Consider the following 15,689-nt stretch of genomic DNA (forward strand, 5'->3'; position numbering starts at 1 on the left):
CTCATCACATAAGCACTCCAAGTGATAGGAATTTCAAGGTTATTATTTGTTTGTAATTGCTCCATACGACAGGCTGTACAGGATTTCCATTGTGGACCCCCCTGAAAAATCAACCATATCACAAAGCGCTCTTTTGTTCAAACACATGCAGCTAAGTTGAAAGTAAAATATAATTACAATTTTATAGTTCACTTTTTAGTCCTGGAAATTTCTGGTTATCAAATGAAACTTCAAGACACTCTGGTTGTTGAACTAAAAAATCTTTGATTTCCCATGCCAAACTGCCATCCTTTGTTAAGAACAGCGCACGATCGGTAGACACTACGTAACGTTCAGTTTGTATGTTGCCATTTAATAATCCCTGTTGCCATCTGGTAGTGATCTTCTCCGTCTCCTTCATTTCAGGTTTGCCTTTCAGCTGAGCAAAAATCATGAGGGTTTTTCCCTTTTTGGCCATCTTCATCATATCCTGTGGACTCATTTTTGATGGATCAAATTCAAACCCTTCAGCTGGAGGCCTGGGAGGTTTCCTTCTGAATTCGTCTTCTTCTTCATCGTCTTCGTCAGCCCACTGCTGATAAAGTCTCTCTAAGTCAGCTTCGGTGTAGTCGCGAATGTCTTTCTTTTTGTCAGCATTTACTGTGAACAGAAGGCAAACACAGATCGTGAAAACAACTACTAACTTCATTGAGCTAGTGTCCGTACACTTGCGTGCACTTCGCTGCTTTCCGCAATACCCACAATCAAAAGTTTTCGTATTTCAGTATTTTCAACTATGTCTATGGAGAGTGGAGTTGTTATTAAAGAAAGAATCTGTGATCATTAAATGTTTGATTGTGATAGTGATTGATTGGTTGATTGTGGCTTCCCTGTCTCAACAACGCTATACATACCGACATCTCAGACCAGGTTCTACATCTTCGTTCTGGCCTCTAGACTTGTGGACATGTTTGTCAGTTGTTCATATATCCATGTGTATGCTGACCTACCAAGCTTACGAGCTAGTGAAGGTTGATCACATCTTACAGACCAGATTTGTTGTGTCTGAAACAGACTTGTCTCTGAACATCACATTCAGGCAGCTAGCAAAATAAGACTGAGTACTTACAGCTGCTTGCAGAATTTGATCGTTTACAGAGTGATAACTATTATGAAACAATGGAAATCAGTCTAGCTTTATTCTTCAGAATTTCAATGAGTTCATTCAGCCGTCTGTTATCTTCCATTCGACAGACTCTCGATGATGCAGCAAATACATGCATATTCTCATCTTGCTCACAAAAAAAAATCTTGGCCAGGAACTGTAGTGAGTGGACACCTTAGTTTATGTAATAATGTAACTATTTTTACAGTTCACAAATTTTTTTGTTTACGTTTTTTTACTTAACCTAGCCATGCCCACACAGATCTCCTTATGAGATCTGATTGTGGTCGCATGAGATCGAGGTCTCATCTTAAATTTTTACATGTTTCCTCATTGATTGATCCGCTCAGTTGATTCACTGTTAACCCCATAATTCTGACAATCAGCTAGCAGGCCCCACTGTATCTGAATGACTGCCACTCTTATGCTTTTTAAAGATCTTGGTGTCTAGATAACTTCCACCTTGCGCCCAAGTGCTCAATGTCAGAGGTCACATGTGTAAAGCAATGTAAAGTAAACAGGATATACATTTGATTCATTTACCCTTTCCAAAATGTATATCAGACCACATGAATCCATATTATTATTATGCTAAGGACATAGGTATGTTGAAGAAATTTCAGCACTGTGCTACAAAATTAATACCCCAATTAGTGAATCTAGAATGTATCTGGAATCTAAATATATATATATATTATTCGTTATACTATAGATGAGAGGATGGAGACTTTAAGATTTTAAAGCTATACCTACGTACATAGATCTACAAAATTGTTTACCCTTTCACCAATCAAGTTTACAAGAGGACATGATCACAAACTTTCTAAACCCAGAGCCTTGTAAGATCAATTGTTTTACTAACTGTATAATAAATCCTCATGTGATTAACTAACACCCATATCAGTTAAGAACAAATTGGATATGTTTTTGGGATATATGGACATAATGAGGGGCCAATTAATTTAAGAATTATTAAAAGTCTGAAGTCCCTACTCAATCTACCTGTGAGATACATGTACAGGTGGAGTAAATCATATGTACATTCACTCATATTTTAGTATTAATTGATAGATCTATAGCTATTGTCCTACAATGCATGCAGCTGGGAGGTTGGATGTTTTCAAGCCCTTCTAACAGGCTCTGCCTTCAGTATTCACCCAACTGGTAAAACAGATAAATATAAAAAAAATTGCAGCTGTGTCGGAGTGTGACTGTTGTATTAGAGTGTCTTGACCTTACCAAGAGGAAGAGCTGAGAATAAAAACAGGAGTTTCTGCCACCTTTCACATTAGTGTTACTATGTACTAGAGGGTAGTCTATACCTTAGTTTAGCTGTTGATCATGACAGTCATGGGATATCACTGAATAGTTTGATTTCTCCACCACTTTGTAAGTCGTAACAGCAGTTATAATAATTGTACTAGTCCCTTGGTCACGGAGTCTGGTGATGCCAGACTATAAATCCGTGCACTCTGTTAGGGGCTCAGCCAAGTCACGTTTATGTACCCAGTATAGCTGCTTGCCTATAATCTGCATCTGGTCACAAAGGTTAATGGAAAATGTTCAGTTTGTGCAATGGCCAGACTATTTTTGCAACATAATCCTATAAGACCATCGTGTACAAATGACATAGGATGTCAGTGGACCTTCAGTGCATGTAGTACTTACCTTATTAAAAACTGATTGCACTGACATGCACTGTAAAGATGAAAAAATCTGTTCAATAGTAAGGTGTGAGAATAGCTTCCCCAGCTACGGCTGACAGTAGAACCCTGTAAGATGAATGCCATTGGGGAATTTATAACTATAAAGAGGTGTCCTTAGGTAAGGGTATGGTATACAAGTTGGAGTTATAGAACTTTGAACCAAAGAACAAAGTGAAAACAGTGGCATACAGAATGGTCTACATAACCCATAGTGCAGTGTGTATGGGAAAAATGCTGGAAAAGAAAGCAACCAAATACATTGAGATACTGGGTCATGGCACATGAACAAGTGTTTACATCAGGAACAACCAATAATTATCTATTGTTCACAGGAAGATTGAATGAAATTATGTGTGTTCCATTCTAATGGAAAAGAAATAATATAGCACATGTACTCAAGTCAAATGGTTATATCATATCCAACTAGATAACTTCTATCATCATAGACCAGAAAACTTTTGATGAAATAGTTTAGCAACATGTATAGAGCAAGGTGTGTTTTCTCAGATTACAACTAATACTAGCTGCAGGAAATGCTGGCTGACATCCCTTCAATGTTCACACTAAAAGAATGCATATACTTGTAGACTAAGTCAGTGACACAAAGATAGCTACGTCACCATCCATAGCTACAATATATACTCTAACCATACATACCATTACTTACCTGCACATGCAAGACTCACATAAGTTCTGCTGGCTTGTAGAATACTGAGCACCTTGCACAGGCTTTTCTTTCCATCTATGCAGGTTCATAGTTTTATAGTTGAAATGGATACCCCTTACCAATATGGTCACTGAATTTTGGCACAGTCCCTGCAATATAAGTGAGTATGTTTCTCTTAGTTTGCAAGTTGTGTCATGCATTTTTATTAGGTGGAAGTAGTAGAACACCATACTCACAAGAAATACATAACTAGTTTTTGGGGCCGGAATCCCTAGCCTAGAATTACTGAGTATCTTCAGTATGAGTAGCCCTAGAACTATATGTGATTACACTAAGTGACTACTCTACACTGTGTGAAGTCACTCTATCTCAAATAGATATTGTGATGCTTAACATTAATGTCCAAGGTAACAGAAAACTAGTGTTGTGGCCCAAGTCATACCTTTATACAAAACTTATTTTGGAAGTAGATAAAATCCAGTGTATTATTGCTTAACAATTTTGTATGTGTCATAGGGTTATAGTGACAATCAACAATTACGCAGGATTACTTTTAGTTTATTGTTTATTATTGTAAATTTATTTCTTTCCTGTAAAGGAAATATATATATCTATTTCCTATGTGGCAAGAAAAGATATTCTTTGAACCACAACAATGTATGAAGCAGGGCGGGCCCAGGGTTTAGCAAGGGAGCTAGGGTGCACCAGGATAGTAGGTATATGGAGCTTGGGGCACAGCTCCAGAAGCTAAAGGTTCTTTATGATCTATATATCTCAGGAGTGAAATTTTTGATGCACAAATATCTAAATAATAGTACAGTAATGAATTATGTTTTCTAAGTGGTCTGCGTTGATCAAGAGTTGTAGGAATCAGTGACAGTCATAAATAGTTCAGTTTAACATACAATGTGCATTTTATCTGCAAAAATTCTAACAGGCTAATTGTGCCCATGGGATGGTGCCAGGTTTCATATATACTCAGCAACTCAGTAGAAGATTCTTAATAGTGTTACAAGTGGTGACTGTTCTATTGGAGTATCCACTGTGAAGGAGTGTTCTGTATATGTACGTAGCAATATGGTGGATTAAGTGACATCTGTTAGTTAAAGCACTGCCACACATGTGTACAGAAAATACAGTACAAGGAGGTGTCAGGCTAATATAACACAAGACGAAGCCAAGTGTCCCAAGTGCTGTGTTTTCACACAAAAGTAGACAGTGTTTAAAGTGTTATGTTGTACTTTCTGCAGGCCATCTTGATCAGAACTTTATCTCAGGTATCCGAACCACTTCAAAGTACAATATGGCATTAAAATACCAACTCAGCATGGTTACAAAACTAATATATAGTTTAGTTGTGTTGTTATATATTGAATAAACTGAAATATGAAATCATGTAAACAGTATGGTAGCATTGTTTAGTAGACTTCTCCTGAATGGCACTCGCCAAAATGCTGCCATTATAATCCATCATAGAAATATCACATGCGACAAAAATCAAAATTCAGCATTAAAATCAAAAGATTTTAAACTTGATTTTAAGTCTGCTTGCCTGTCTGTTAGCCTGACCACAGTCTCAGGGCTAGAGGCCAAACAATGTAGTACACAGCCACCATTTCAGTCATGCCGCAATAAACAAGCTCACTGGTGGCATATACCTTTTCTGGTTCCAATGAGTCCATGCTTTGCCTTTCCTTTATCTTCAATCACATGGTCATCATCTTCTTCATACAAGGATCAAGACATGCTGCCATCCATATGAGCTGGATGATCACACCCCTTAATGATCTTGCTACAATCAGCTGCAGTTTTGCTGTAGAAAATAGGACATGACATTGACTTGATCTATCGCATAGCTCAGCAGGAGAGATTGAGATGCTCTAATAAAGCAGTCACAGCCACACATGTATATAATAGCTATGCTAAAAGTTAATAAACTGATTCAACATTAAATGAAGTAGGGTTCCAGCAATAAAAAGTAGTGAAACAAGATATATAAATGATGGCAGCTATGCATGTGGGAAATCCCCACTTTTGCATTGAAAACATTTACGCATCTTACTATAGATGGTGGTTAACATTCCAATGTAGGCAATAGGGACTCTTCAGAATCCCTCTCTTGAAAAAAGATCAGTATAAAAAAGTCCAACATTTCAATAGCACAAAAGTCCAACATAATATTTTGTGTTAATTTTAGTGACTGAATTTTAGTGTCTATTATCTAAAGGCCATACACAACTTGTTTCACTACTTTCTATTGCAGAGGAGCCCTACTTAATTTTGAAATTAATAAACTATTATATAGGATATATGACCACAGTAGAACAAGTGAACGTACATAGTGCCTAAGGGAAGCATGCATTATGGAGATACTGTAGAGAACGTCACTTTCAAGGAAGAAATTTCATGACTGACGCTCCATTTATAAAATTTTTACAAAAGATTTTGTGGAATGTAAAGTTCCACTATATAGGTAAGTGGGTATATAGGTATAAGCCATGGTAAATCAGTTATATACCATAGTGTGATGCTTTTGATCCTCCCATACAGTGTGATTTATGTGCTACAACAGGCACGAGGTTATATGCACACACAAACCTAAAGGATTGCAGGACCAAGGGCAAGTGCGTATTTATCAGGTAAAGCACAAGTGCCTGTTGTATAATGTTGTGCAGATTGCATGCTTTTATCTTTACTTGTTCTGTGTGTTTAAAAATATAAAGCTAGCATGTATATACATGTATTCTAATGGTGGCTTTCCCTATACATAGCTATGCAACAAAGTACTAGGAATTTATGGATCAAAAGTAGCAAAACAAGGAAGGTCACCTACACATGGAGATATATTAGTGGACATTTAATCCTTACTTCAGTATGTCCACTTGTATATCTTCAGGTGTAGGTGTATTTCTTTGATTCCAAATTGAACTTAAAATTCCTAATTTTTCTTTGTACTTGTTTGCTTACTTTTCGTAGCATTATTATGACTGGTGAACCTGCACATATTGTATCAGAAGAAAGAATAGTGCCAAGCTTATTGTTTTCATCTAAACATGCATCCCAACTATCAATTACTGAAATAGTGAAGTGGCCACTGAGCTTCATTTTCATCTACGTTCAGCCCGTTACACAGCATTGCAAAATGAAGAACACTATGAGAAGGACCTCTGCAATCAATCAAGTCACAAAAAAAAATTCAGATGATACCTGTTTTTAACCCATCGCGTGGTGCTACCGCAAATCAATACCTTGTGCTGCTGTCAACAAAGATAAGGGAGGACACAGGTAAGTCCATGAAGCATACATTGTACATACTGTGGTATGCCACAAGGCACTTAATTGTCAGGCTAAAGTGATGTTGCAGCGAAAAAATTAAGCCCGTACCTTATGCTTGTCTGAAGATTGTTGTGAGTTTAAATTATAGATCGATCAATCAATCAATCAATCAAGGTATCAGGCAGTCAAAGGCAGTCAGTCTGTAGAAAATTCCACTGAATATTTTTAATATTTTGTAGCAACCTATTGGAAGTGCTTCAGGTCATACTGAAGGCACTTTTGGGCTTGGTTATATGCCTAACCAATACTGCCAAGGAGCCATGAAGGTGTTGTGAGGCTGGCTGTAGGGTGATATAAAAGCCCAAACCTTCATTATCCCTACTATACAGTACTATAATACTGTAATAACTGTATGATAAAAAAATAATAACAAAACCATACAAATTAAAAATTAATAAACTTACAGGTGTATAATATCAGACAAGCATGAACTTTGTCCAGACATAACTTCCCTGTGATCATTATAATCAGATATAGTTAAACAAACAGTAAAATATGATGTATATATATTTATTATAATCACATAATATAAGGAAATTGTAATGGCTATCTAAAGTACAGTCTTCCATAAAAATGAGTACAGTCTTAGATAATATTCACCTTGTTGTTGTTGACATGTCTACCCTACTACTGCATCTAGATGAGCAGCAAAGTGATAATGCTTGTACTATGCTGTATTTTAATAGTATTAGAAGATCAAAGTAAGTTCATTTTGAAATGGCTGCAGGTGCAGTTAAATATTAAGTGTTCTATAGTATACGTGGGAAGATTTATTTATCTGAAAGTTTTTTTTTTGTTTATTTCTAATAGTACTTTCTTCATTTTTCAAGATATGTATTTGTTGAAGCTGACTGAGGAAGTTTGATTGCCTGGGCTTACTGATACATTACTAAAACTGTATGTTATATGAGAAACACTGCACAGAAGAGAGTAAGTGAGAGACAATTACAATGAATCAGGAGTCCATTTATATCAGTTAAATTTGTTGAATGTCAATAGGTGCCTTAAAATATTTCTTGATTTGATTTTAATTTGTCAAGCTGATGAAGTGTGAATTCATCAACTTTCCATTACATTTGTCATACAGTAAGGGTGAAGAGCCATATGTGGATGGAAGTTCAGATAACACAAAAACTGGCTCAAAGCCTGCAAATACACTCTGCTAATGAACACAGAAAAATTCTCAGATCTAGTGATGGGTCAATCCTCTAACGACATGAAGTCTACTAGACATATATGTAGTTGTGTAATTCCCCCTGCACACAAGGAGTATTGTAACTGATGCATGAGTTGTATATCTGTTGTCATCCACACTTACACTACTTAGGCCAGGGACATCTATGTATCTGGGTGACTCAAAACCCAAGTAAATAATTTACAATAGAAATGACTTTAACGGTGGGCATCACGAAATGTGTCTTTGATTGAGTGTTCTATTTAAAGTACCAAATTTTTAGTAATCTGTTACATGTTGTATATCATAAATGCAAAAGCGTTTGCTTTAACTTCATGAGCAACATTAGCCTGTAAACTGAGTAATTTTCTACAAACAACAAAAATATATACATGATCGCAATACAACTAACTACATCACTAATTCACGTGATTGTGTCATGGTGCCTCAGATTGAAGACATCTTCATCTCCAGATGAGCTCAATGACTTCAATGAGGCAGCTCACCAGCACATGTACAGCACAGTAGCATGTAATAAGGACCACGTATTGATCATCAGTCTCTTTGTTCCCATGGACCAGCAGCTTACGTGTGTATTCTGCACAACTATAGCCCTTAGCTACTTAATGCTATGTAATCTGATATGCTGAGTGTTAGGTATGTGTATACAGATCACTGGTTTGTTGGGTATGCTGTGATCAAGTAGTAATGGTTTGTACAACATTGTTATGTTGCATGGCTTTGTGGTATCTTTAGTGGTGACTTTCAAGGTTTTCCCCTCAAATTCTTAACCAAGGTGGAACCCTTTTCCTACAGTATATAGTCTATGGTTTTGATGGGTTCTCTCTATAAGGCTAATGGTAGTCAAATGGTAAATGCTCGGGACATGCTTCACCACACTACCGTACATTCTGTGCTTGCTATTTCCATAAGTGATGCTGGTCATCACAGCCCACATAATGTTTACCATACCAATAACATTTATATATAGACATATCAATTCTGTACAACGGATGGGATGCGCATACCAATTATATTCATTCCAAATAATGAAGTATGGTTAATGGTGTAATATAGCAAACTACCGTTAACTTAAACATGGTTTATTTATTTTATTAATATATAATTAAGGATGTTTATATTGTTCGTTTTGGAGTGGCGTCTGTGCTCGTCATATCGCTTATGGTGTGGTATCACAGCAAACACATGTATTCTGAGTAATAGTAGTACAACATTATAGACTAACAGTTTAGAATTATTATCCATAAATACTTCATTGTTCAGAAAAAAAGAACTTCGAGTAAAGAACTGAGCATTTAAACAAGCACTTTTTAACATCCATAACAATGACATCAGTATTTACATATCACTCCTAATGCTTCATGATCAGTAACACTTTGTTGGTATTGTTAGAAGCCATGATTTAGGTATACCAGCTAGGAGGTCAAAAATAGCACAATGGTATATAGTTAGGTTGCCATTTTGAAGATGGGTGTGACAATTTGCTTTTATGTAATGTGGTGGTATGTTTCATAAAAAATCTATTACATACTCAAGTATATTATTCACTTTGATACTTTGGAAAATTGGTTTGTTAGAACTAAATGGTGATACGTCACAGGTATTGTAACACTTACATTATAATTCAGGCACTGAGCTAAATGCAATATGTAATATTTTGATAAAGTAAACAGTCCCTTTTGGTATGCAATTAAAAAGAGCATGTCACGGTCAACAGCATAGTACATAATATCATTAATATCATGACACTTATGGTATGTTGCATTAGACCTTCCTTGTTTCTCAAATGATCTGTATCTACCAAAACTTGGTTCATTTGTTAGAAGACTTTTTTACTGGCCATGTGATAGGGATAGTTAAAACATGTGATAGTCATTGTGACATGTCATGGTAGACTTGGTATTTGGGGAAATGGTAAATATAGGCTAGTTATTGTACTTTAATGGTATTGTTTATATCTACTTAATAGCTGTACAGTTTACACTAAATGCTGAAATATTTGTATGTGTATGTAGAGAAGGGATATGTGCTTCTACAATCTGATTAGTGGTTATCATGTTATAAAAAAGACTCCATATTTAGGCAGACAAACCCAAAATTGCGTGGGCTGTTAAACACACTGGAATGATGTAGAGCTATAAATGGAGCAGTAGCCTAAATTGTTTCAAGGAAATATCTAGTCTTAAGCATTGTTACATAACATGTATCATCTCTGTTTCACTTCCAACCTGCATTCCAATAAATTACATTGATATGAATATGTTTTGTGAAACCATGATTTTAACAGATGCATGTATCCAATTAAATACTCATAAAACATTTCTCATGATCGTGATGTTTAGATGTACGATGGTGCTCAACTCATTTACATATATAATCTAAGTAGCAGTATGCTATGATGTGTGTCTGGTATTTGCTACAAAACACAGCAAGTTGCATAATCACTCATGTAAGTTTTTAACTATATATGTAGTTGTAGCCATATATATGACTATAAAGTTGGGCTGTGTGGGATATGCCTTTTACTTTTATGGAGGACCTTTCCTGTGCGAAAAAAAGATTTATAATTCCTGTTTACACATTCCAAAGTATATGCTTGAAGGGCTTCTAAATATATAACGACCAATTTTTATGGTGATAACCTGCAGGGATGGCTACCTACATGACTTACTTAAGGAAATCAATTTTTTTTACTCTGCTAACTTTTATGGTCACAGAAAAGTTAATCATATTGATCGCTTTCAGTTGGTTGCATAATTTAAAATGTTAATTTAATATAGATGTGTGTCCACTGCCACTGTCGTTTCACTTGATTAAACTTTGTAACAATATTAAAAAGGTACTGACAATAATCATGCACGTATTTAAAGTAATTCTGTATAAGTTATTTCTAAATTAAGTAACAGCAATGATTCCACAGATATGTGTGTTTATATTGTAAATAGTGTCCCGTTGTAATAATTTGTTACTGACTAATTTCTAGCTGTGCAAAAAATCAGTCATTTGACTATGTTAGGTAGCATGCATGGATGGGCAATGTTTGCAATTTTTGATGTTGTATGTACCTCACAAATAAATACTGTCCTGATACAGAATAGAACTGATTAGCATTTACAAGTTTCTGTACACTCTTCATGAGACATGACTGGTGATTCTTAATGATTGGTAGCATTATAGTTTGCAAGATTGAATTAAAGAAAAGCTTGTAACAAAAAACGCTTTTTTATCACTAGTGGATCTTTCATTGTCCCTTTGCTGTGGTGCCAGCTAGCCTTCTCCCTTAAAAAATCAAATAGTATGAGTGGTTGCAACTAATATTTTGGTGGGTCATGTTATTATAAGTTTCATGTATGGTCATATTTTGTTTCTGTAGTGCATTCCAGTTGCTCAACCAGCATATATCCAATAATTTTTTTATAAAGTGGTTGTTACATCATACCACGTAGGATCTTGGAGTATAAAAGGAAGCTCTGCTTGCTGTGTTGCATTTACAAGAGGTTGAAGAGTATTTCAGCAACAGCAGTTAGTTGGATAAAGTAGAGCATAATGACTGCAGGGAATAGGCCTTTGATTAGTGTTATTTTTCTGCTTGCGATGTTTGTCATTGCTCACAATGCCCCAATGAAGAGCAAGCGAGAAGGTGGAGTATCTTTAGTCAGACACAGTGGTTCTATTGTACATCTGAGATGATTAAACAGCAAGTCCAAACCATGGTAAAATAAATGCATTTACCAATGACATATTGTATCCTTTACATCTTACTATATAGGATAGAAATGCAGTTGTGCCACCAACGCAACACTCAAGCAGTTCTTCTGAGCATCAGATCCTACTCCTAGCTTTGCAGCAGTTGAATTATACATGCAGTGCATTTACAACTGCAATGGCTATAAAATATCAGTTACAGAAGTCCTTATTCAGCGGGCAGTACTTTGTTCAAGAAAATGATGATTTAGTAAGAGTAAATGACAAAGAAGATGTCAGAAATTTGACTAATATACTAGAGCATCTTCAAACACTGACTAGCATTCTTCAAGAGATTGCAGTAAGTAGATGAGTATGTGTATACTATAAGTTAGCAAATGTAATTATATATAGCAAGTAAAAGATTAACATACCTGTTGTGTTTGTTGCCACTGTTGAATCCAAAGCGCACGCGTTCAAATACTCAGCTTCTAAGAGAGTGCATTCTTCTTATGATAGCTAACACAACTATTACAACATCTGAATACAAAGAACACATACACCATATTTATACTACAACACGAAACCATAAATCTACTTGTTTACATTAGTGTGAATGCATGTATGTTTACGAAAAGAAGTTACTTATTAAGACCAATATACACACCAAAAACTAAAGTGCTAATAACAGTGTTAACAAATACAAACTGTAAGCATGTTTATAGTGTCCATGGTTACCACAATACGTATATAGCAAACACTGCTATATGTTGTAGAATCAAAAAGATAAAATTCCTGAGTTGCTCCAATAAATTGAATGCACAGCAAGTATCTGTATAGCCATCTCTTTAGTTAAGCTTTTACATTTCTTTTGGAAAATATGTACATCAGTAGCTGTTATGGAAATGTTGTATGCAAGTGATTTGTTGAACCTTTCCTACATCTACAGATTACTAGAATGTTTTTAATGTGGTAAAAAGTGATTAATATTCTGTTCAGCCAGGGAAAAAGAAGCTCTTCAGTGTATGTATATAGTATTCATTTATCTGGCAAACAGAACCATTGCTATTTTGTTTGTAGTGCTGTATCAGATCTTGGTTTATGGCCTAGATGAAACTAAGCATGCGTACATATCTTTTCCGGCCCAAATTTTTTTCTCAAGTCATAGAATAGATACATGATGTCTCTCTGTGTTAATGGCACTGTTTATTTTATTACAGGAAATATTGTCAACTAAACAATGCATAGTGTTCAGCCCCAGTGAGTACCGGGAATTGTATTGTGAATTCTATGATGAGGATAAATGTGCTAATGGTGCCTCTGTGTTAAAAACATTGAAGAATGTAAACTGGACCAGAGTACAAGATTATCCCATGGAGTGGCATAATCCATTACCACAACACTGCATGTGCAATGGTTCTTGTTTTACATAGTAACTTAATGTTCCTTATGTATCTCAGCCATTAGTAGCTATATGATTCACATGATTAAGGAGTATTATAGACTGTACCTTAAATGTATTACACTAACCAATGTACCATACATCGTAATAGCTATATATAGCTAGTCTGGATATGTTTTCTGACCTGCAGTACATATATGACCATGCATATGTATTAGCTACCATGTATATCACATTATATACAATGCATACTTTATTTATAAATATTTCTATATACAATAAGGTAACAGTTCTTAATAGGAGAGTATCTGACTCTGAAATGTGTATACAGGGAAACCTCTTGTGACAAATTCTCTGGATTAAGGATACAATAGAAAAAAAGCTTCATAACAAAATGGTTCATGTCTGCTTGTCTCCACACACCTCTGAAAGTGGAAACCTCCATATATTGTAGTAAAAAGGACTCAATCCCAAAATTTTCTTTTATAAAAGATTCAGTGCATGTAGAAATTCAGTCCATTGTCAGATTAGAGGCTTGATTGACACCGTCCACATTCATGATAAACAGTTACCAGCTGTTGTTATGGAATTGTATATGACATGCATGAAACGGCTTTGAAAACTAGTTTCATGGTGTTTTGATAGAATTTTACTATTTAACATAAAGCACCATTGCCAACTTTCGATGGTCATGAGGCTATAATTCAAGAGAGAAAAAAATGTATTGGAGACATATGGGAAGGTAAATATAAGGCAACATAGCACAGCAGTGAATAGACTGATGTTGCCGGGTAACCTCAAAAGTTATCAGCCACCTAATATTATCTGGCTTAGCATTAAAAAACTAGAATATTTGTGCTGTTTACCCCTGGCAATTTAATTACTAAAAAACACTATATTTCCAATACAATTTGTATAATAGGACATTAAGATATACTGCTTATAGGCAAACACATTTCAAGCTCCGAATGACCTCTAATTCATACAGTGGTCACTTAAACATCAAAATAATAATTGAATTTGGCTGATTTGATAATGACATAGACTGGAAAATTTTAGTTACTTGAATTTTTAAAGCCACAATATTTTTATACATTACAAAAGAAGACGTTTTACACTTTCCAAGCTAGATCAAGCTGTAATCAGCTTATACACAATATAATCAGGGGAATTCCCTGTATTTAACCACACACTCTCACATACTAGCTAGCAATCTTGCTCGCTTGCTTGTTCCTTCCCTTCCACTTTCACTCACTCACTCAGTCAGTCACTCACTCACTCACTCGCTCACTCACTCACTCACTCGCTCACTCACTCACTCACTCACTCACTCGCTCACTCACTCACTAGCTTGCTCACTCACTCACTCGCTCACCCACCCCCCTCCCACACACACACACACACACACTCACTCACTCACTCACTCACTCACTCACTCACTCGCTCACTCACTCACTCACTCACTCACTCGCTCACTCACTCACTCGCTTGCTCACTCACTCACTCGCTCACCCACCCCCCTCCCACACACACACACACACACACTCACTCACTCACTCACTCACTCACTCACTCACTCACTCACTCACTCACTCACTCACTCACTCACTCACTCACTCACTCACTCACTCACTCACTCACTCACTCACCCACTCACTCACACACACACTCACTCACTCACACACACACTCACTCACCCACACACTCACTCACTCACACACACACACACACACACACTCACTCACACACACACACACACACACTCACTCACTCACTCACTCACATACGCACACACACTCACCTACTCACTCACTCACTCACTCACTCACTCACTCACTCACTCACTCACTCACTCACTCACTCACTCACTCACTCACTCACTCACTCACTCACTCACTCACTCACTCACTCACTCACTCACTCACACGCACACACTCACTCACTCACTCACCAACTCACTCACACACACACACACACGTGATTAAATATTCAATTTACCATCTTGGAAGAATGCTTGTGAGATTAACTTCTTTCTCTTTTCTAATGCTTGTAAGGTTTCTCGGTAGGACGAATGTTAATATCAGAATGCATTGATTACATATCCATGCATGGAATTTACTTTCCGCGATTGTTAATAAAGATGAAGGCGGGAATAATCACAAAACTTTCCAGACCTCAATCCAACTAAACACAGCTATTCAGTACTTTTTGAATAGAAAAGTTCAGGTAGGATAGTTAGTTGAAGCCCGCGCCTTTTTTTCTTTAAAAAATAAATAAATTAAAAAAAAAAAAAAGGAAGGATTTTATTAGTGTTCATTTGCTGTTGAACATACAGACATGCATCAGTAGAGTATCCTAGATATAGCTACATAATCAGCTGGTTGAACAGCATTATCAGACATTGTGCCACCCACCCCTAATCAGCCCCTCCCCAACCCACACAACAAAAGTATGAGTTAATGATCATCATGTAAGATCACGTGATATAAAATTAAATTACATTTGTACATATAGTATTAAAGCAAAAGTTCAAGAGCCATCGGCAGTTGCCTTCA

General features: G+C 36.2%; 2 protein-coding genes across 3 annotated transcripts; one reads left to right on the top strand and one right to left on the bottom strand.

Annotated features, from left to right (window-relative positions):
* Positions 1-181: 181 nt before the first annotated feature.
* On the bottom strand, positions 182-688 carry LOC136248330 (LRP chaperone MESD-like). The gene has a single exon (XM_066040121.1). It carries the CDS (start codon positions 686-688, stop codon positions 182-184), a length of 507 nt encoding a protein of 168 aa, XP_065896193.1.
* A 6,911-nt stretch (positions 689-7,599) lies between these two features.
* On the top strand, positions 7,600-13,421 carry LOC136249442 (uncharacterized). 2 transcript variants are annotated; one of them, XM_066041450.1, is made up of 4 exons: positions 7,600-10,497; positions 11,422-11,761; positions 11,818-12,093; positions 12,953-13,421. In XM_066041450.1, the coding sequence occupies exons 2-4, from the start codon at positions 11,735-11,737 to the stop codon at positions 13,163-13,165; spliced, it is 516 nt and encodes a 171-aa protein (XP_065897522.1). In that variant the 5' UTR covers positions 7,600-10,497; positions 11,422-11,734; the 3' UTR covers positions 13,166-13,421. The 2 variants fall into 2 exon arrangements, with proteins under 2 accessions (XP_065897522.1, XP_065897523.1); XM_066041451.1 differs by having other exon boundaries at positions 7,600-7,783; positions 7,853-11,761.
* Positions 13,422-15,689: the final 2,268 nt, after the last annotated feature.

Source organism: Dysidea avara, chromosome 3 (genome assembly GCF_963678975.1).
Source record: "Dysidea avara chromosome 3, odDysAvar1.4, whole genome shotgun sequence".
Classification (NCBI taxonomy): Eukaryota; Metazoa; Porifera; class Demospongiae; order Dictyoceratida; family Dysideidae; genus Dysidea; species Dysidea avara.

Bases quoted from the DNA above. Each gene is read 5' to 3' on its own strand.
- LOC136248330 (XM_066040121.1), bottom strand. From the start codon at position 688: ATGAAGTTAGTAGTTGTTTTCACGATCTGTGTTTGCCTTCTGTTCACA.
- LOC136249442 (XM_066041450.1), top strand. From the start codon at position 11,735: ATGATTAAACAGCAAGTCCAAACCATG. The intron at 11,762-11,817 runs GTAAAATAAATG...CTTACTATATAG, and splicing joins AACAGCAAGTCCAAACCATG to GATAGAAATGCAGTTGTGCC. The intron at 12,094-12,952 runs GTAAGTAGATGA...ATTTTATTACAG, and splicing joins GCATTCTTCAAGAGATTGCA to GAAATATTGTCAACTAAACA.